Source organism: Nicotiana tabacum, chromosome 6 (assembly GCF_000715075.1).
Source record: "Nicotiana tabacum cultivar K326 chromosome 6, ASM71507v2, whole genome shotgun sequence".
Classification (NCBI taxonomy): Eukaryota; Viridiplantae; Streptophyta; class Magnoliopsida; order Solanales; family Solanaceae; genus Nicotiana; species Nicotiana tabacum.
In genome coordinates, this window is record NC_134085.1 from 10,983,007 (window position 1) to 11,005,975 (window position 22,969).

The window sequence follows — 22,969 nt, forward strand, 5'->3', positions numbered from 1 at the left end:
TTAAAAACAGTGTAATCCCCTGTTTCACGCCGTGAATACAGTCGAATACAATAATATGTCCAGCTGTAATCTCATGTTTCACGCCATGAATACAGTCGAATACACTCGAATACAAAAATTTGTCTAACTGTAATCCCCTGTTTCACGCCTAGAAATGATACTGTATTCATAAATACAGTAGCTTAAATACATCCTAAAAAAATTTGAAAATATAGCTATAGAAAGTCATATAGTAAATGGTAGCTACAACTAGCTAATAACCACTAAGACATAATAGTTTCTGAAAGTCTCTCTTTAATCATACCATAACAAAAGCTAAAATATATAAACACATGCGACAATCCGGCAATACCTCAACTTGACTAATTTTGCTAAACATAATGAAAAGTTTATCAACATTAAAAGAACTATATACAGTCAAACCTCTATATAACAGACTCGTCTATTTTGATACTTTTTGCCTGCTATAGTAATGTGCTATTATAAAGAACATATATTATATCATAATATAAAAATTGGTTCCGACAAAACTTGACTTTTATAGTGAATGATTGTTATATAGAGATGTTTTTATAAAGAGGTATGACTGTATCATTAGTTATATGTTGATGCAACTTAAACTTAAGAGTTTTTTTTTGTTAACTAATTTATCTATATAGAATAGGAGAAGTAAATCAATATAATAATGTCAGATGTCACAAACTTAGTTAGGTTAGTTAATAATTAGTTGCTCTTTTTGAATTTGAATTTAAAATAGAAAAAATATCTATATATACTTTTAGGATATTATTACAAAAAGGAAAAAATATATAAATTTAAAAATTTAATGTAAAGATATATAAATAATAAGACTAGTTTATTTTTTGAGATGAGAATTTTTTTTAATAATAATTCATATGGTCATGTTATACAACAACAACAACAACCCAGTATAATCCCACTTAGTGGGGTCTGGGGAGGGTAGTGTGTACGCAGATCTTACCCCTACCCTAGGGTAGAGAGACTGTTTCCAAATAGACCCCCGATATCCTTCCCTCCAAGAACTTCCCACCTTGCTCTTCCATATGGTCATGCTATATGGATAAGATAAAACTACAGATAAAAACATAATTCATATGATCATGCTATATGCTATATGGAAGAATAATTTAACAAAATATTCAAGCGGTAGCGTAAAAATGTATACAATAATTAAATTTCTCATGTAGAAAATTTAGTTAATAAATAGAACTCATAATTTCATAATAAAAATATAAAAATATAAAGATATTGTTAGGATATTATCATAAGATAAGTATACTATATATATATATATATATATATATATATATATATATATATATATATATATATATAACATAAATTAATAATTACTAAAAATATTGGTAGGTATTTTTAATAAAAAAAATAAAAGGTTTATCTCTTTGTACTATATGATGTGTATCCTTTGATTTTGTATAGAGTGTATTATATTTCTGCACATTATATTAAATAATAAAATAACAATTAAGATTTATAAAAATAATATGATATATTAGATCACAATTTTATAAGATTAATATTTTGTCAAAACTGTCGGGTTCTAACGTTAGTGTTGAGTAATGATTTAACGTTAGTGTTGAGTAATGATTTAAGTAGTATAACTCATAATGACGTGCGCCAAGATTACTTTAAGAAATTCTTTTAGTATATATTATGGTTTGAAAAATATAATAATTGGCATTGCTTTGGAAAACTGTTTACATTGATATTTCAATGGGGTTAATTGTGCTTTCATTTGTTGAGTCAAAAAATAATTATTGGATAACTTTAATGTTCTAAAAGAAACAAAAATGACTTTAATGGAATATCCTATAAGTTGTAACTATTTAAGTAATTGATTCTAATATTTTCTTTCTTTTCTGTATGCCGGAAAAGATTGACATCTGGTATGTATTTAAAATTTGTTATGATAAATATCACGTTATGGTGGATGTCTACTCTTCTTCCATGATCTTCATCTCAAATGCTTAATGACATATTCCATGACATATTTTCTTCACTTTTTATGCCTATATAAAGGCCTTGTAATAGATAGGAAAATACACACAATTGAAGAAGAAAAATCTCTTCCTTCTCTCTATCTCCATTTCTTGTTCATGTTTTATTAAATTGCTTTTATTTTCTTGTTCCATATTGTTACTTTGAGTTATATTTCATAACACGTTATCATCATGAGGCTCTACCATCTCAAGAAGATCTTTGAGAAAATTAAGGTATAATTTTTCTCAAATTTGTATTTTTTTACTTATGTATGATATTATGAAAAGAAAGTTCGTTGCCCTTGAAATTTCGGGCAAGAACTATATGACATGGGTATTGGATGCTGAAATCTATTTAGATGCAATGGGTCTTGGAGACTCCATTAAAGATAAAGATAAAGCATCTACCCAAGATTGTGCTAAGGCCTTGATTTTCTTGCGCCATTACCTTGATGAAGGGTTGAAAATTGAATATCTCACTGTGAAAGATCCACTTGTTTTGTGGAATGGTTTAAAGGAAAGATATGACAACTTAAAGTTGGTCACTCTTCCACAAGCACGATGTGATTGGGCTCATCTTAGGCTCCAAGACTTTAAGTCTGTTTCTGAATATAATTCTGCTATGTTTAGAATTACTTCTAAATTGAAACTTTGTGGAGATAATATCAGTGACTATGATATGCTTGAAAAAACGTTTATAACGTTTCATGCCTCCAATATGGTTTTGCAACAGCAGTACCGAGAGAAAGGCTTCACAAAGTACTCTCAGTTGATTTCTCTTCTACTTGTGGCTGAACGAAATAATGAATTGCTTGTGAGAAATCATGAAAATCGACCCACTGGGTCTACACCATTGCCTAAAGAGGATGGGGTGTATTCCCATTATGCTAATCGTGGAAAAGGTCGTGGTCATATTCGTGGTCGTGGCCATATCCAAGGAAGAAAATTTCCTGGTGTTAATCATCCTCCACCGAAAAATAACTTCCAAAAATGGAAAGGGAAAGATGAGAAGCGAAACGCAGAGGGTTCAGAAACTAAATGCTATCGTTGCGGTGGAAAAGGGCATTGGGCAAAAATTTGTCGCATACCAAAACATTTGGTTGAGCTTTATCAAGCATCTCTGAAGAATAAAGGCCCTGAAGCCAATCTTGTCTATGACAATGAATTTGACATCACCCACTTGGATGTGATAGATTTTTTTGAGCACCCTGATAAAAAAAATAAACCACTTGATCGGTGATGGATCTGTGGTTAGAGATGATTGAGCAATTTAATTTTTATGCTTTCCCACTCGTAGTATGTAATGAATAAACATCTCGTAATTTTTATTGCACTTTATAATTCTCCTTATGTAGTTCTTAAGAATATTTTTATTTCTGAAATTTTATAAATTTCACAAACAAGGAGTAATATCATATTAATTAGTATTCTAGTCTCAATGATCTTTTAACAATTTTAACTTTCCTTTACGTTGCTTTAATTCTCTTTAAGAAAAGATTTACAAACACCCTGGAACAATTTTTGTTACTTCACCCTCAATTTATTTTTTATGAGTATGTTCTTTTCTTATACGGATCAATTATTTTTCATACAATGTGTAGGAAAATGCAAATAATTTATACATATAAATAAATTTTTTGTAGTTGTATTAGTCATATGTGTACTTGTATTATTTTTTGCGTAATTATTTGTATAATAATTAGAATTTGCCAGAAAATGCATTAAAGGCTGATATTAAATTATTGGTTTGACTTTATTTCTTTTCCATTTTTCTCTAAAAATACTAATATTTATTCATATACTTCTTTTGTATGTCAAACTACGGGAAGCAAATATGGATATCTTTCAAAGCAAACTTGGATCAAAGTTCAATTGTAAAATATTTGCTTAATTGATTCATGTACGACACATATAATATTCAAAGAGAAGAAATATTTCTCTCATTTAAGTATGTGTAAGGTAGATATTACTACAATTTGTGGTAGTAGTAATCTAATTGAAGGCTCTGGAAGAGCTACTATAACTCTGCCTATGAGAACAATAATTATCATAGAGAATGCAATGTTCTCCTCCAAGTCCAAGAGGAACTTGTTGAGTTTTAAAGATATCCACAGAAATGGATTTCATATTGAGACAATAGATGAGAATACTATGGAATATCTCATCGTTACCAAGAATGTCTCTGGCCAGAAAAGAATTATTGAGAAGTTCCCATCTTTATCTTGTGGCCTATATTGGACAAAAATTAGTGCAATTGAGGCACATTCTACTTTAAACCAAAAGGTTACTGCTTCCAATACTTCTGTACTTTGGCATGATCGATTGGGCCATCCTGGATCAATTATGATGAGACGAATCATAGAAAACTCAAATGGGCATCCATTAAAGAATTTGAAAATTCTTTTAAATAATGAATTTTCTTGCACTTATTGTTATCAAGGCAAGTTAATTATAAGACCATCACCAACAAAGGTTGGGATTGAGTCCCCTGCGTTTTTAGAATGCATACAAGGGGACATTTGTGGACCTATTCACCCACCTACTGGGTCGTTTAGATATTTTATTGTCTTAATAGATGCATCTTCTAGATGGTCTCATGTATGCCTATTGTCATCTCGCAACCTCGCGTTTGCAAAATTAATGGCACAAATAATCCGATTACGGGCACAATTTCCCGATAATCCAATTAAGTCTATTAGACTTGATAATGCTGCTGAGTTTTCATCCCAAGCATTTAATGATTATTGCTTATCAATTGGGATAAAAGTGGAGCATCATGTAGCTCATGTTCACACTCAAAATGGTCTTGCAGAGTCTTTAATTAAACGTCTGCAATTGATAGCAAGACCGTTACTCATGAAAACGAAGTTGCTCACTTCTGTTTGGGGTCATGCCATTTTGCATGCAGCAATGCTAATTCGTCTCAGACCGACAAATTATCACAAATATTCCCCATTGCAATTAGTTTTGGGTCATGAACCTAATATATCTCATCTAAGAATTTTTGGTTGCGCTGTATATGTGCTTGTAGCACCCCCATATCGCACCAAGATGGGTCCCCAAAGAAGGTTAGGAATATATGTGGGGTTTGAATCGCCCTCCATTATTCGCTACCTTGAAACATTAACGGGAGATTTGTTCACTGCTCGTTTTGCAGATTGTCGATTCGATGAGGCATTCTTCCCAAAATTAGGGGGAGAAATTAGTGAAACCAAACGTGAAATTTTGTGGAAAAATACATCATTGTCTCATCTTTATCCACGTGCCTCTATTTGTGACACAGAGGTGCAAAAGATTATCCATTTGCAGAAAATAGCAAATCAAATGCCAAATGCATTTACGGATCTGAAAAGGATAACAAAATCACATATCCCTGCAGAGAATGTTCCAATCCGTATTGATGTCCCTATTGGACAATCTTCTAGTGTCATAGCTAATGAGTCAAAAGCACGCCTAAAATGTGGCAAATCATTAGGTTCTAAGGATCAAAATCCTAGAAAAAGGAAAACAAATGATCAAGATGACACTACGAAAGAGTCTCATAATGAAATTCACGATTTAACCAATCCTGAGATTCATGAGGAAATCAATGAGCCTGAGACTCAAGAAAATAAGGAATTATCAATAAATCCAATCGATATTGAGACAAATTTGAATCGAATGAATATAGTGGTGGATTACATCTTTGCATATAATGTTGCATCTAGCATTATGCAAGAAAGTGAGGATCTTGAACCTCAATCTGTTGGAGAATGTCGACAAAGACTTGATTGGCCAAAATGGCAAGAGGCAATCCAATTAGAGTTAAGTTCACTTGCAAAACATGAAGTTTTTGGGCCTGTAGTCCAAACACCTAATGGTGTTAAGCCTGTTGGCTATAAATGGGTTTTTTGTACGCAAAAGGAATGAGAAAAATGAGGTACAAATATATAAGGCACGCCTTGTTGCACAAGGATTTTCACAAAGGCCCGGTGTCGATTATGAAGAGACATATTCTCCTGTTATGGATGCTATAACATTCCGTTATCTCATTAGTTTTGCTGTCCGTGAAAAGCTTGACATGCATTTAATGGTGGACACAAAGGAGATTGGTGGTGGAATGCAGTTGTCCAAGGTAAAGTGGAAGCAAAGAAGGCGGCTTACCTAAGGTTAGTAGGGAGCACTGACGAGGAGGAGAAGAGAGAGAACAGTCAAAGGTATAAGGTAGCTAGGAAGGAGGCGAAGATGGCAGTGACGGAGGCTAAGACGACAGCTTTTGCTCGTCTGTATGAGGAGCTAAGGAACAAAGGTGGGGAGAAGAAGTTATTCCGACTCGCTAAGGCGAGAGAGAGGACAACTCGGGATCTGGACCAAGTGAGGTGCATAAAAGATGATGACGGCAAAGTTTTGATGGGAGATGACCAGATTAAGAGGAGGTGGCAGACCTACTTTCATAAACTTCTAAGTGAAGAAGGGGATCAGGATATTATACTTGGGGAATCGAGGAATGTCGACATTCACCATGAAGTAAGTAATTGTAGGGACATTGAGATCGATGAAGTCATGGAGGCAATGCGTAAGATGAGAAGGGGCAGAGCTACCAGGCCAGACGAAATTCCGGTTGAACTGTGAAGGTGTGTGGGTAGAGCAGGCTTGGAATGGCTTACTGCATTGTTTAGTATTATATTCAAGACTAATAGAATGCCTGAAGAGTGGAGGTGGAGTACAATGGTCCCGTTGTATAAGAACAAAGGTGATATCCAGAGCTGTAACAACTATAGGGGCATCAAATTACTAAGTCATACCATGAAAGTTTGGGAGAGAGTGGTAGAAATGAGAGTGCGAAGGACGGTGTCTATTTCAGACAACCAGTTCGGGTTCATGCCGGGACGATCTACCACAGAAGCTATCCACCTTATTAGGAGGATGGTGGAACAGTACAGAGATAAGAAGAAGGATCTCCACATGGTGTTTATTGATCTGGAGAAAGCGTACGATAAGGTTCCTAGGAAGGTCTTATGGAGCTGCTTAGAGGATAAAGGGGTACCGAGTAACTATATTAGGGTGATTAAAGACATGTATGATGGAGCTAAGACTCGGGTTAGGACAGTAGGAGACGACTCTGAACAATTTTCAGTTATTACGGGGTTGCACCAAGGGTCTGCACTCAGCCCATTCCTATTTGCCCTGGTGATGGATGCACTGACTCATCATATTCAAGGGGAGGTTCCATGGTGCATGCTATTTGCTGATGACATTATTCTAATTGACGAGACAAGAGGCGGCATCAACGAGAGGCTAGAGATTTGGAGACATGCTCTTGAGTCTAAAGGTTTCAAGTTGAGTAGGACGAAGACGGAATACCTCGAGTGCAAATTTGGAGTTGAGCCGACGGAAGCGGGAGTTGAAGTGAGGCTTGACTCTCAAGTCATTCCCAAGAAAGGTAGTTTCAAGTACCTTGGATCGGTTATTCAGGGGATTAGGGAGATTGACGAGGATGTCACACACCGTATAGGGGTGGGGTGGATGAAGTGGAGGTTAGCGTCGGGAGTCTTGTGTGACAAGAAAGTGCCACCGTTACTAAAAGGAAAGTTTTATAGAGCAGTGGTTAGGCCTGCCATGTTGTATGGAACTGAATGTTGGCAGGTAAAGAACTCACACACCCAGAAGATGAAAGTAGCAGAGATGAGGATGTTGAGGTGGATGTGCGGGCATACAAGGATGGATAAGATTAGGAATGAAGATATTCGAGAGAAGGTGGGTGTGGACCCCATGGAGGACAAGATGCGGGAAGTGAGACTCAGATGGTTCGGGCACATTTAGAGGAGGAGCACTGATGCACCGGTGAGGAGGTGTGAGCGACTGACTATAGTGGGCACGCGGAGAGGTAGAGGGAGACCTAAGAAGTATTGGGGAGAGGTGATCAGACATGACATGGCACGACTTAGGATTACTGAGGACATGACCCTTGATAGGGATTTATGAAGGTCGAGCATTAGGGTTGTAGGTTAGGGGAGAGTGTGAATATTTCTACAGCACAATAGAGGGAGACTATCCAGTTAGGAGTTAGACTAGGAATGTCATTAGTCGTCTATTGATGCAGGGCTTTACCTTCTAGTTGTACTATACCAGCCATCTATTTCGTATTTTCGTATTTTCGTATTTCATATCCTGTATTTCATATTTCATATTTCTTATATATTGTTGATATTGTTGTTATTTTTATTACGCATTTTTATGGTACTAATATATCATCTCCTATTGCTTTTTTTGAGCCGAGGGTCTCCTGGAAACAGCCTCCCTACCCTTCGGGGTAAGGGTAAGGTCTGCGTACATATTACCCTCCCCAGACCCCACTTGTGGGATTATACTGGGTTGTTGTTGTTGTTGTTGTTGTTGTTGTTGTTGTAGTTACAGCCTACCGTTACGGCTCACTTGATAATGAGATATACATGAAAATTCCCGAGGGATTTAAAATGCCTAACACACAGAATTCAAAGTCTCGGAAAATATTTTCAATCAAATTGCAAAGATCTTTGTATGGTCTAAAGCAATCAGGAAGAATGTGGTATAACCGTCTTAGTGAGTATTTATTAAAGGAGGGTTATATAAATGATGCCATTTGTCCATGTGTTTTTATAAAGAAACAACATCGGAATTTGTTGTACCTGCCGTATATGTCGATGACATAAACCTTATTGGAACTCCTACAGAACTCCAAAAGGCAATTGATTATTTAAAGAAGGAATTCGAGATGAAAGATCTCGGAAAGACCAAATTATGTCTCGGTTTGCAAATTGAACATTTGACAAATGGGATTTTTGTTCATCAATCTGCCTACATTAAAAAGGTATTGAAACGGTTTTACATGGATGGAGCACATCCATTAAGTGCTCCGATGATTGTTCGATCACTTGATGTGAATACGGGCCCGTTTCGACCTCAAGAAAAGAATGAAGAGCTTTTTGGTCCTGAAGTACCATATCTTAGTGCAATTGGTGCACTAATGTATCTTGCTAACACTACAAGGCCTGACATAACTTTTCGGTTAATGTCTTAGCAAGATATAGCTCTACTCCTACAAGGAGACACTGGAATGGGATCAAACACATATTGCGATATCTAAAAGGGACTACCGATATGGGCTTATTTTATGGAAATGATTACAATCCCGATCTTGTTGGTTATGTCGATGCTGGGTATTTATCTGACCCGCATAAGGCTCGATCTCAAACAGGTTATGTGTTTACATGTGGCGGCACTGCCATATCTTGGCGATCGACTAAGCAATCAATCGTGGCTACTTTTTCTAATCATGCTGAGATAATTGCTATTCATAAAGCAAGTCGAGAATGTATTTGGTTGAGGTCTATAATACATCTTATCCGAGACAAATGTGGTTTGAAGTGTGAAAAACTACCCACAATTTTGTATGAAGACAATGCAGCATGCATAGCCCAATTGAAGGGAGGATTCATAAAAGGAGATAGGACAAAACACATTTCACCAAAGTTATTTTTTACACATGATCTTCAAAAGAATGGTGATATCAATGTGCAACAGATTCGTTCAAGTGATAATATGGCTTATTTGTTCACCAAATCTCTACCAACATCAACCTTCAAGAAACTGGTGTACAAAATTGGGATGCGAAGGCTCAAGGATGTGAGTTGATGCTCTCATCAGAGGGAGTTAATACGCGTTGTACTCTTTTTCCCTTACAAGGTTTTGTCCCATTGAGTTTTCCTTGCAAGGTTTTTAACGAGGCAATAAAATGACGTATTTCTAATCATGTGTACTCCTTTTCCTTCACTAGGATTTTTTTTCCATAGGGTTTTTTCCTAGTAAAGTTTTAACGAGACACATTATCTTTGGACATCCAAGGGGGAGTGTTATGATAAAGACAATTATGGTGGATGTCTACTCTTCTTCTATGATCTTCATCTCAAATGCTTAATGACATATTCAATGACATATTTTGTATGTTCAATGACATATTTCATGACATATTTTCTTCACTTTTTATGCCTATATAAAAGCCTTGTAATAGATATGAAAATACACACAATTGAAGAAGAAAATCTCTCCCTTTTCTCTATCTCCATTTCTTGTTCATATTTTACTAAATTGCTTTTATTTTCTTGTTCCATATTGTTACTTCGAGTTATATTTCGTAACAAAATTATTTTATTCAAAAAGGAAGTTTGTCTTTATCTGTCGTCCGTTTAACTTTAACTTGTTATCACATGCGTCAAATGTCATACAAACACTGACCCTTTACACAAAAAAGGACAAAAAGGAAAAACAAAAACAAGAACTTATCCGAATGATGTGAAAGTAGAGCAACAAGCAGAACCAAAGCTTCACAAAAATCAGCTTACAATCTAAACATGGCTTCCCCAACTTGATACTTGCTTCTTTTCTTGTTTGTCCGGTAAGTCCAATCAATAAATTTTACTCCTGTTTAATTACATAATTAATAGACAATATGACTGTGTCTTTTTCTTAATCTTGGTGGGTATTCATTAATTAATTTGTTGAACTTGGATTTTTTTAGGTTTATTTTATAAATGGAGCTTTATCTTTGTGACTAGCTATAGGACTTAATTTCAGTTTACTCGTAATTATATACTCAGAAGATTTAAAACCCCCCATATACCATTGAATTCATCATCTTAAAGGAGAAATTCCCTTCGCAAAACTCCCTCAGAAAATTGTTTTGAGGTTTGCATGAACTTCTGTTCAAATTATGTACATTAGGTGAAGAGTTTAATATATATGTGTAATTGACTTATAAAATATGAGTAATGTTGCTGCCATATGATCTCAGTCTCTTGCAGAATTGCAGGGTAAGACTGCGTACAATATACCTTGTGGTCCGGCCTTTCCGCGGACCCCCCATAGAGCGGTATCTTAATTGCACCGGGCTGCCCTTCACTCTTAGGTTTTTGCACCTAAGAGTATATTGAAGGGGAGCCTTGGAGCAACGGTAAAGTTGTCTCCGTGTGACCAATAGAGCACAACTTCGAGCCGTGGAAGAAACCTCTAATGCTTGCATTAGGTTAGGCTGTTTGCGTCACACCCCTCGGGTGGGGCCCTTCCAGGACCCCGCGTCAATGCAGGATACTTTGTGCACTGGGCTGCCCTTTTATTATATTACTCATAGGCTTGTTTCTTTTTCTGCATATTTGATGGAAAGTGTAGCAAATATTACCAAATAAGAATTCTCTTTGTAAGCTGATACTTGAATCTGCAGGTTGTGCCGCATGTTATATTGTCTACAGCTTCAATTTGGCTTTTCAGTGGGCAAGATCTATGTTCAAGTAAGATATTTAAAGAAAATAGAATAAACACCCGTGTTCCCTTCTCTCTTTCTTTTCCTTGGAATCATGTTTGACAAATTGATATATTTTTCCCGGACAATCCATTCGATTATTCTTGGTTAAATGGACTGCTAGTTGCTTTGGAAATATAGTATGTTGTTACGGCGTTATGGATAATGTGAAGCTGCAACTCAAGTCCATGATTATCGAAAGTAACATAGAATGATACATTATGGAGTCTAGATAAGCTGTTGCTTTAGTGTAGTCAACAAAATATAGCTAGGAGGAGACGTAATGATTGGTATCACCTGCTAACATTCTTGAGTAGTCCATATCAGCACTTTGGTGCATCTTGAATGTCTCTATTATTTGAATGATAAGTGCAGAACCTGAATACCTCTTGCTCACTTTTTCTCTGTGGTCGAAGAACTTTTGTTTGACAGTTTGACTTCGGCTTTAGATGGTAGGAGTAGTAGATAAGAGGGTCACATGGGGGATAATCGGTTGATTTAGTTCTGATATGAATTGACTAGAAGTCAGAATCACTAGCGAATCCGTTTGGTTTTCATTTTGGTCTCTAATACGCATGCTAAAGCATTTCTACCTGTAAAGTTTCTATGAAGATAACTTATGAAAAGGAGGAAGACAGTTGCACATTTAGTTAACCTTGTCTTCATAATCGTGATACACAATTGTGTCTATCTATATTACGTGATGCTGGTGTATATGACATGGAGTCTCTTCTCGATCCATCACCTTTGTGCCTGTTACATTCTGTTGGAACTAACAAATGGTTTGTTTTTCCACGAGGTAGTACTTCTAATGATACTTGTTATTAGAGTCTGGGAGGTTCATTTCTGTTGATCTGCCAAAGGCGCTGAGTTACCAGGACCTTTTTGTGAAATAAGAGTAATTTTTGTTCATTGTCTGCATGCTTCTGATTATGAGGATTTGGTCGGTCAACATTACTTTTAATGTACTTCAATCAATTGTTAGAGAGCATAATGACTTATTTAAAACTCCAGTTGACATGTTTTTGTTGTTTTAGACTGGAGTTCAATAGTTGCCCGAGATGATTTGTATTTGAATTAAGGATTAATTAGCCACGTCTATTGAATCTTCAACCTAAGCGCATGAAATACTTGCTGTGACTAAAGAAAAGTGTGGTTCAAAATTATGGCATCATATTGATCAAGAAAAAGAACCTTAGTCTGCATTTTGGAAATAAACCGTGCCAAATTTTTACACCTAAGTATCAGCTTCTTCTCATTTGCAGGAAAAGAGACTAATATAATAATTTGTTAAAAAAAGAATTTAATAATTTGTTTATAACTCAATTGCTCCTTGTTTTTGTACCACCAGTGATGATGAACCTTTGGCCTTCAAGAAAATGCACGAATTTTCTGCGACGGATGGCTTTGTAGAGATAACTGAATCCTTGGCGGACATGATAAAGTTCATCGCTAATGAGCCCTCCATGGGTTTTTTCTACATTCAACATCATACTCAGAGTGCAGCTCCCAACCTTATCAATCTCAAGAACAATATTGAGGAAAAATCTCGTGAAGTGACTTTGCACGCGGAAGATTCAGAGGATTCTATCACCATGATCAGGTCGATGAAAGATTGTGGTGCACCAATTGCTAATGAGATGATTAAAGATCTGAGACATTCTCTAGCTGTTGTGTCGAAGAGTAAGCAATTGAGAAAAGGGTTAATAAGGCAGTCCAGGTCAACTTTTCAGTTAGGGCGAACTAGTTCTTGGAGTCCTGCCACTTGGGGTCGAAGTACAGTTCCAGAATTGGATGCTGAGAGTGGTTATCTCTCAAATGTTTTCAGGTCAGAGGCGGATCTAGAATTTAAGGTTCTTATCGAGTCCACTGCACTCTTGAAATTATGGCTTCAAGATTTAATATTTGTTGAAATTTTAGTAATTTTTCACACACACACACACACACACACACACACACATATATATATACTATGTGTCAGAAGTACTGTATTTAGTTGAAACCAATGAAATGAAATCCATTGACTTCTGTTTCAGGTCAACGAAAGAAAAAGCTAATAGCTTCAAGTGGTCTCAATTAGAGTCCAAAGAATCTGATGTAATAACCTATACTGATGATGCACAATCTGCTGCAGCGGCCGGATCTTTGTTCTCAGTTTCAGAGGCAAATGATGAAGAGTTGCCATTATCAAGTCCAACTAATAATGAGCTACAAATGATGCACTATCAACTGCTCTCTTCATCAGAAAAGCATGAAGAAGTTATGGCTGATAAAGAAGCACAATTGGAGGAGTGGTTGGGAGGGATTGGCAATCGTGATGCTGGTCATGGAGAAAATAAGCTTGGTTAAATCTCAAACTGAAATATACTTCTCTCACTAGGGATAGCTTTGATCGTATCAAATATTCATTATCTTTGTACTATAAAAATAAATGTTAGAGAGAGATTTTAATAGTAAGGGAAACGGAAATTAAAGACTCGAGTTTGATGGTCTTGAGATTTGATCCTGCTTTTCAACAAGTAAATTTAAATGTGCATAAATATTACTCTCTCTGACTAAATTTATGTAATGCAGTTAGGATTTTGAGTTGACCATGATTTTCACATATACTTATTAAATATTTTGAGTTGTTAACTATCGTGACTTATAGTATTTTTTATGTCATTTTCAAATATATAAATTTTATTTTAAAATATTTAGAGATTCTATGGCTGAATTCACGGTTAAAATTAAGAAATTTGATTCTCGAAATTTGAGTTACATCACATAAATTGGAACGAATAGAGTATTAAGTTTTTCTTCAACTGGATGGGAGGATTGGATGAGCAAGAGTTCCTTCTGTATCGAGGATTGTGATCTCTTGAAATTTCATCTTAGCTACAAATGAGAAATCCAACCTAGATTGCATGTTCTCCACTAAAATCAAAATGGCACCGCATCCAATTGGAGTTGCTAAACCGTCTTTTTCTTAACACTCGCATTGTTGTTCAACTAATTAGAATTCGTGGCGTATAATACCCACTAAAAGAGAAGTTTTTCCTACCAGAATTATAAGGGGTCGTTTTGTAGGGTGTATAAGAATAGTACGGAATAATGTGTATTAGTAATGCATGTATTAGTAATACATGTATTAGTAATGCAAGCATTAGTTATGCAAATATTATTTCTTATTTATTGTTTGGTGTGGTGTATTAAAATTATAATGCATTGCATAATTTTTAAAAAAAATAGTTGCTTACAAAAATGCCCTCCATATTCTCTAGCTTTAAGGCCAATGTTGTCTTTGACCATGCTAATGCATGTATTAAAGCCTTGGTATTACTAATGCCATGGTTTTCTATGCATTACTTATGCATAGAATAATGCCAAGTATGATGTATACACAAGTTGAAAAAAGGTACCAAACAAGGTATTAGTAATGCATAGAGCTAATGCTTGCATTATTTTTTCTAATGCCTCCTACCAAACGACCCCTAAGTGAATAATCTTAGAAACAAGTTTGTTTCAAATTAATCTAAAAAATTATCTCCAGTTTGTTTCAAATTAATCTCCATATGTCATTTTTTGTTTAATTGATATTCTTGGGTGCCACTGCAAACCATGGAAAGGAAAATGAGAGAAAGTTTTCCTTTTATGGCTTTCAATTGCTTGGATAAGAAAGTCCAAGGACGTGAATTCTCGGTGTTAGGGATTCTCACGAGATGAATTATTTTCTTCACTCAAATCCTTGCCATTATTTGTTTTCAACTATAAATGTTCAGAAAATGTATCTTTTCTACACCCTAATGGGAATTTATCAATATTAATTAATTAATAGATTAGAAAAATATAGTAGAGTTCTAGTGATTAATTAACTAATGAACGAATTAGCACCTTTCATGGGTAGAGTACTAGTCAATAAGCATATTGCTGACACATCGAATAAAAGAAAAGTAGAATAATGCATGAATTTTTTTTGAAAGAAACAACATATATAATAAATATACGTTGAATACATAGACGACCCCTAAATTTACCAAAAAACTTTTATTTAGACACTAGGACTCATGCCATAACTTATTAATCACATCTCAAAAGAGAAGAGGCGCAAACAAAACTAGAAGCTCATGAAACGATAAACAGTAAAGACACAAATATAAATTAATCAAGGGAGTGATCAAGATCCCCTTCAAAGGCCCATGGAGTCTCATTCCGAATCTCTGCCTCTTCCTCTGGGGTGAAGTCACTAGTGACATTGAAAATCTTTCGAACAGCTTCAGGCGTCTTGTTCTTAATCCTATTAGCCACCGTCTCAGCGCACAACTCAAGCAAACTATTTATGTCAAGGAAATTTGCAGCTTCTAAGATATTAAAGATGGTTTTGAAGCCAATGCTCACAAATTCCTTGTCAAAGTTCACGATTTCTTCTTCATTTGAAGAAGTCGAGGAGTGCATCTTCAGGTAATCGATGATCTTGATCAAGGTTTCTGTGTTGACGTTGCTCAGCGGGATGACGCTGGAGGAGCATCCATCTTCGACCATGTTCTTGATTGTTACAGACTGAATGGCGATGGATTCTTCCACCTCAAACTCATCACCATCTGACGACTTCAGAGTCAAAAACTTTTTCTCTGTGGTCGATGATGCTGCCTCTGTCATTGTTTAAATTTTGGGTCCGCGGTTAAGTATTTGTTCTACCATTCAATTATATACTATGAGTCAGATGGGTAGGTTCTAATAAATGATTTTAAATACCAAATCAGATTATTATATATCGAATCTAATTATTATCTCTTGATTTTGAAGGTTATTTAATTCAACTTTAAAGAATTAAATTATTTGCTAAGTTTCATTTTGTGGACAATCTAGCTTTAAATAAGATTTTACAATAAAATATTTATCAGTAGCTTCAAAGCTAGCTTTATATCATATGAATATGACTTTATAGTAGATTATTTTTTTTATATATATTTTAGTTCGAACTTTGTGATGAGTTCTAATGAGTGAAATTATATGATTTTTGACTAAAGAGAACCATTGACTTGGATATTATCTCTTAATATTTCAATTTTAGCTATTTAATAAAGAAATTACTTCCTAAATACTAGTAGTTCTTATGATAGTGCTTACCTGGATACCGCGTTTAAATATTGTTAGTAGACTGAATTTGCTTGTTACCCTTTATATTTATAAGCAATTTTTTTTTTAAAAAAATTTGACTTGTGTTGTATATTAATTATTGTTGTGGAGGAAAATATTATAGCAAATATAAAGTTTGTTTCATACTGTAAACATTATAGTCTTTTCGCTTAAGGTGTTTGATTGGACATAGAATTTAAAAAAGAAACAAAAAATTATTGGGATGTATAAAAGGTAATCTGCCAAACAAGCAAGCACACAATGGCCAAGCGTGGAAGGGAAAGTCTTGCCTTCTTCAACTGATTAACAAGAATATATATACAAGTCAAATAGTAAACCTTAGTCCTAACAAATATGGAAAACTAGTCCTAATAATTATGGAAAAGGAAAACTCTTCTAGTCCTAAACATACAATATATTTACTATTCATATATACCCGGACACATGTGCACACACATTCCTTAATACCCCTCTCAAGTTGGCACATTCAGATTACAAATGCCAACTTACACAAGAGAGTAACATACTGAGATTTTCCTAATGCCTTCGTAAAGGTATCTGTCAATTGCTCATGTGAAGGCACAAAGATAGTACAGATATTCCCATTGTCAATTTCGTCACGAATAAAATAACAGTCCACTTCAACGTGTTTGGTTCTCATGAAAGACTGGATTCTTTGCTATGTGCAATGCTGCTTGACTGTTACAATAAAGATGAATAGAGGAAGTGTAAGTCACTCCTAAACTAGATAAAATTTCCTTCCAGCATTTCACCTTACAGATTGTCATTGCCATAGAACGATATCCAACCTCTACAGATGATCGAGACAGTATGTTGCTTCTTAGTCTTCCAAGATATGGGTCATTCACCCAATGAGATAAACCAACATGTGAGCGAGCGTCGAATCAAGGGACAACTAGCCCAATCAGAGTCACACCATCCATAGAGACGTAGATCATATTTTCTTTTCAACAAAATACCTTGTCGTGGATTCTTTTTCAAGTAGCGAACACCCCGTAAAGCTGCATCCTAGTACTCCTCTTTTGGTTGCTGCATAAATTGAGATAAAATATAAACACTGTAGGACAGTTCCGACCAAGTGAAGCATATATAAATAAGTCGTCCTGTCAAACGACGATAACGCCCAGGGTCATCAAGCGCCCGTCCACCCGCAAATACCAGCTAATGCTTCTGTTCCAACAACATTCCCACATGCTTAGCACCTAATAACCCATCCCTTGAGATAATATCCAAGGCCTATTTTCATTGGCCCAAGAAGATGCCTTCTGAATTTTTGGAGACTTCTACTCCTAGAAAATATTGTAATCTACCGAAATCCTTCATATGAAAGTATTTTCCATGATAGGGTTTGAACTCGCGGATAGCCTCGGGCTCATTGCCAGAGATAATCAATATATACATGGACATTTACTCGAACTTCAGCCTTTTTCAGAATAAAAATAGAGTAATCAGAGTATGACTGCTTGAACCGTAGTCTCCAAGGCAACCGACAACTTAGCGAAGCAACACCTTGGCGTTTTCTTTAACCAATAAAGTGACTTTCAAAGTATGCACACTTTTCCTGGACTTGCTACTCGAAACCCAAGAGGTAATTTCATGTACACCTCCTCCTGAAGATCCCCGTGTAGGAAGGTATTATGTACATCTATTTTATGTAACTCCTAATTCTTTGCCGCTGTTACAGCCAAAAATATGTGGACAATCATCATTTTTTCCACTAGGGAAAACATTTCATTATAGTCGATCCTCTCTACTTGATTATTCCCGAGAATAACTAGTCGGGCCTTGTGTCGCGCATATTCCATCAGAGTTGTACTTTATCTTGTAAACCCACCTGCAACCGAGAGTCTTTTTGTTAGGAGGCAGATCCTCTATTAATCATCTTCTGTTACTCTCCAGCGTCTGTATTTCTAATCTCATTGCTTCTCTCCACTTGCCATATTTCACGGCCTTAGAGAAATGAGCCGATTCATGTGGTGCAGTATCGCAATTCAAATATTGTGTTAAAAGGATAAGGCGTACGTGAGTGATACTGTGAAGTGGATAGAGGATAAGATAGACTCAATTTATAGATAATAATAGTAGCATAATCACATAAACAAACCGATGTGTAATTTTGGTGGTGTCCGCATCCCAACTGCTTCTCCTCTATTATTTCATCTTCCTCAGTTTCGACCCCTCCCTCCTGGTGAATATTTTCTTCTATCTCGGCTTCGTGGTGATCCTCCACATCAAGCTCGTCTTCACGAGCTTGGACCAATTCACTCCCCCCGCCTCAGACTCCTCATTCTCTCCTAGTACCTCTGTCACGACCTAAACCGATGGGGTGCGATGGGCATCCGGTGCCTTATCAATCTAGGTAAACTTTTCAGTTCGGGCAAACTAGTATATATCTATACTATGTGTCAGAAGTGCTGAATGTAGTTTAACCCAGTGAAATGAGCTCCATTGACTTATGCTTCAGACCAACAAAAGAAAAAACTAATATCTTCAAGTGGCCTCAATTAAAGTCCGAAAGATCTGATGTAACCTATACTTATGATGCACTGTTAGCTGCAGCAGTCGGAGCTTTGTTCACAGTTTCAGATGTGAACGATGAAGAGTTTCCATTATCTAATCCATCTAATAATGAGCTACACGTGATGCAGGTGAATATAAGCATGTCCAATGATCAACAATTCTCTTCATCAGAAACCTATGAAGATTATGGCTGATAAAGAAGCACAATTGGAGGAGTGGTTGGGAGGATAGGTAATCATAATGTTGGTCTTGGAGAAAATAAGCTTAGTTATATTTCAACCTAAAAGATACTTCTCTTTTTTTCTTTTCTTGGAAGATACTTCTCTCACTAGAGAGAGCTTTGCTTGTATCATTATTCATGATTTTTGTACTTAAAAAATAATGTCAGAAGAGAGATTTTAATTGTTGAAACCCAATTTCTTCAAAATAGCATATACATGCATATATAAGCATGCACACGTGTTTTACAATTTTTTCCCATAATTTTATCAATTTAAATTGATTTATTTCCTCCCCTTTTATTCGTAAAATCCCCAATAGTTATTTCGCAAATTATTGTTATGATGATTTAGTCATTCAATTTTTATATTTATGCCAAAATATGATTAATATATTTTTTATGCATTTTTATAATTGCATTTGGTATTTTTAAAGCTAAATTGCAGATAATTGTAATATTAGCCCATTTAATGTATAATTACATTTTACACGCGTTAAATTGGTCCCTATATTTTTAAAATGATAAATACATATTTTAAATTATTTTTGTACATAAAATTATTTTCTAGAATTTATTTATTATTTATTATTTATTATAAATTGAAAAGGGAAATTGGCTATTTAAATTTTAGCCAGATTTGCATTTCAATTATAGCCTAAATTGGACCCAACCCCCAGCCCAATTTCATACCTAGTTTCCCGACCCAGACCCTATACACATTTAGCCGACCCGGAATCCATTAAATCCTGGCCGTTGATCTCCCAGATAAACGGCCCGTATTATTTCTTACCTTTTTTTAATTCCTAAGACCATAACCCTAGCCTCATTTCCAAAAGACCGCCTCCCTCCGATTCTCTCATCTCCTCTCTTCTCTTAACCTAACCCTAACCCTCTTTCAACCGCTTCCCTTCTCCGGTCTTCTCCGGTGACCACCCTTCAACCCCAAGCCTTCAATGGCTCCTCAATTGCATCACTCATCTTCTCTGAGGCCTTTAAGGGCCCTCAGCCACGCCGACTTGTATCTAGGGTTTGCTGTTTTGGCTGTTCATGGATACTCCGGTGTGATTTTGAGCAAAATCACACTGTATTTGTTACGATCTTTGAAGTTCTAAGCAGATTCTTCCATATCTATTTGGGTTTCTTTTGAAACCCTAAATTTTGTTTGCCTCTCTTAGATCTGTGCTATTTTTAAGCGATTCGAGTATGTTCCTTTTATGTTTTACACTTTTCTTGAACCTTTTCTTTTTTACAAAAATCATCGATTTCAAGTTGTTTTTACTTTCTTTTAAAGTTAGAGTTTTTCGGAACTTCTTCTACACCTTGTTTAAACCATTTTTTATGTTTAAACTTCTATACTTTGCATATCTCGACTGATTCTATGTTTTTACTGCTTTTTCAACTCGCATATGTTAAAATCCCTAATATTTCTAGATTTTCTTTGTTTGGTTCTGTGTGTTAGCATGATTACTCGATTCTTGTTTAAGTTTCTGTGATTACCCTGCCCCGAATGTGTTCTTACTGAGTTCTTAGCCTAACTTATACCACCTCTATGTGATTATGTTCATCGATTGTTCAAGACTTGCCTCTTTCTATTGTTAACCCTGCCTATTTGCTATGTCTAATTGTTCTTAGATGAAATTTGAACAAAGAAGGTGATGTCTGCCGCTTTTTCTAATTTTGGGAATGGGGTTCGTTCTTTTGGGTGATGGGTGGCTTTTTTGGTTGTCAATCCATGGAATGGATGACACTGCCAACTTTTCCTTTTTTCTTGGTGTGTGTCGTTGCTAGCTTAGAGAAATTCCATGGCAGAAGCTTTGCAAACAAGTTTTTTTCTTTAAGTGTGAAAATGGGTGAAGCTTTTGGAATTGGGGTGAGTGGCTGCCGTGCTTGTTTTCAAAGATGGGGAAATCTAGAATTTAGGTTTTTTTTATAGGGGTAGGAATAAGGTTAGGTCAAATGGGGAATGAGTATGGGCTCAATATTTTGGGCTATCCGAAATTGGGTCTTTTCAATTAAGACCAAACAAAATTAGCCCCAAATTTCAAACTCTTTCTTTTAAAACAAGACCAAAAATACTACACTATTTACTAATTAACATTACTTAAGTAAAATAAATACTAAAATAAAACTATCCGTTAAAACAAACCTATTTTTGGTATTTTTTAAATATCATACTAAAAGATAAAAAATGGAAAAGTCATTATAAAATTAAAATAATATTCCTGGAACTATTTTTTTTGTATTTTTGAATTTTATGTAAGATAGACAAATTAAAAGTAACTAGATAAAAATATTAATTAGCTAATTAAGATAAAATATTTTTGTAATTTTTATTTTTGTGATAAAAATAACGTAATAGAGAGTGATACTAAACCTAAAATAAATATTTACGCTAAAATATGTAAAATCTTGGGGAGGGTCAAAAATTACATGTCTACAAAAATTATCTCTCACACTTAAAACTTTTTGCTCTCTTTTGTGCTACTTGCTACTGCTCTAAGTTAGCTGGCTGCAAGCCAAGACTAACCATTGTGTTCTCCTATTCTTCCACTTTACTTACTGTCCTCTTTACTGGTATGTTCTAGTTTCAATTCAAAGTTCCAACAACAATATGATTTTCTTATTGCTTTAGTTCATCCTGTTTCTAGTTTGCTTCTATTTGTGGTTTTGTTGTGAAACTTGCAATTGATGTTTACCTTATTATGTACTCCCCTTCCATTAGATTAGCATGTTACCCCTCTGTGTTGTTTCTAAACATGTCTATACCAATTATCACTTGTTATGTGCTTACCATCATATGTCCCATGGATCCCCAAATCCCTATCTCCCCTGTGTATGAGTTTGTTCCTTTGTATGGTTTTGTGACTATGTTTGGTCAGCTGTTTCTGATCACGTCTATACTAATTCATGGATCTTTGCTTAATTATGTGTCCTATGTATTCCCCAGACCCCTGACCCCTGTTTGTGGCTACTGAACCTGCTTTGGGTGCTGTGACCCCTAGCTGTGCATGAACTTGTCCTAAGGTGTTGTGTTTGGACTTCTGTTCATTTCTTTTCAAACAGTCTCTGTGTTTTGCTAAATTACTTTCAAACAGACTTCCTCTTTAATACAGTTTTTTACTAAAATTTTCAACTTGTGTCAATCATTTTCACTCTACTCCTAATTAATAAGTTCTACCCCCTCCTATATGTGGATTGCCTTGGGATCCTCTTGAGAACCCTCTGAACTCTGGCATACTGAGGCTGACCCTTCCACATTGCACTTGTTCAATTTTTGGTTACCAAGTCTAGGTGTAAGCACTGCCCGAGATCCTTGAGATCCTTAGGGAACTTTGATGCACCTAGATTATGTCATTGTCTATGGAATTGAGGCATTTGAGGCCATTGGAGGCTTTGGAAAATCTGGGCCTAATCAAAGGCTCTATATAGAATAGCTTCTGGTTTTCTTATTTACTTATGTAATTCATTCATTGGTTTGTAATAATTTGTAAACAAATATTGGGGTATTTAGTGAAAGGGATGGTAGATTCATGCTTTATGGGGTAATATAGGTAGAAATCATATTCATAGGATTTGATATTTAATCTGATTGCTTTATTAAGTAGAAATCATGCTCATAGGGCTTTACATTTTGTCATCTCACCATGTGAGAAACCATGCCTATAGGTTCCAAATAATCATGCCTTCAATGTATTAAAATTAGATTAATTAATAGATGCCATGCCTATAGGATTTAATCCAGATTCTGTTACGATG

General features: G+C 35.5%; 3 protein-coding genes across 4 annotated transcripts; 2 read left to right on the forward strand and 1 right to left on the reverse strand.

Moving 5' to 3' along the window:
- Positions 1-2,739: 2,739 nt before the first annotated feature.
- Positions 2,740-3,261, forward strand: LOC142181695 (uncharacterized). Its single transcript, XM_075255117.1, has one exon. It carries the CDS (start codon positions 2,740-2,742, stop codon positions 3,259-3,261), a length of 522 nt encoding a protein of 173 aa, XP_075111218.1.
- A 6,999-nt stretch (positions 3,262-10,260) lies between these two features.
- LOC107815420 (uncharacterized) lies at positions 10,261-13,874 on the forward strand. Of its 2 annotated transcripts, none has more exons than XM_016640996.2 (4): positions 10,261-10,434; positions 11,285-11,323; positions 12,686-13,162; positions 13,371-13,874. In XM_016640996.2, exons 2-4 carry the CDS (start codon positions 11,316-11,318, stop codon positions 13,681-13,683), a joined length of 798 nt encoding a protein of 265 aa, XP_016496482.1. In that variant the 5' UTR covers positions 10,261-10,434; positions 11,285-11,315; the 3' UTR covers positions 13,684-13,874. The 2 variants fall into 2 exon arrangements, with proteins under 2 accessions (XP_016496482.1, XP_016496481.1); XM_016640995.2 differs by having other exon boundaries at positions 10,296-10,434; positions 11,257-11,323.
- Positions 13,875-15,279: 1,405 nt separating this feature from the next.
- On the reverse strand, positions 15,280-16,010 carry LOC107815421 (SKP1-like protein 11). The gene has a single exon (XM_016640998.2). It carries the CDS (start codon positions 15,970-15,972, stop codon positions 15,475-15,477), a length of 498 nt encoding a protein of 165 aa, XP_016496484.1. The 5' UTR covers positions 15,973-16,010; the 3' UTR covers positions 15,280-15,474.
- Positions 16,011-22,969: the final 6,959 nt, after the last annotated feature.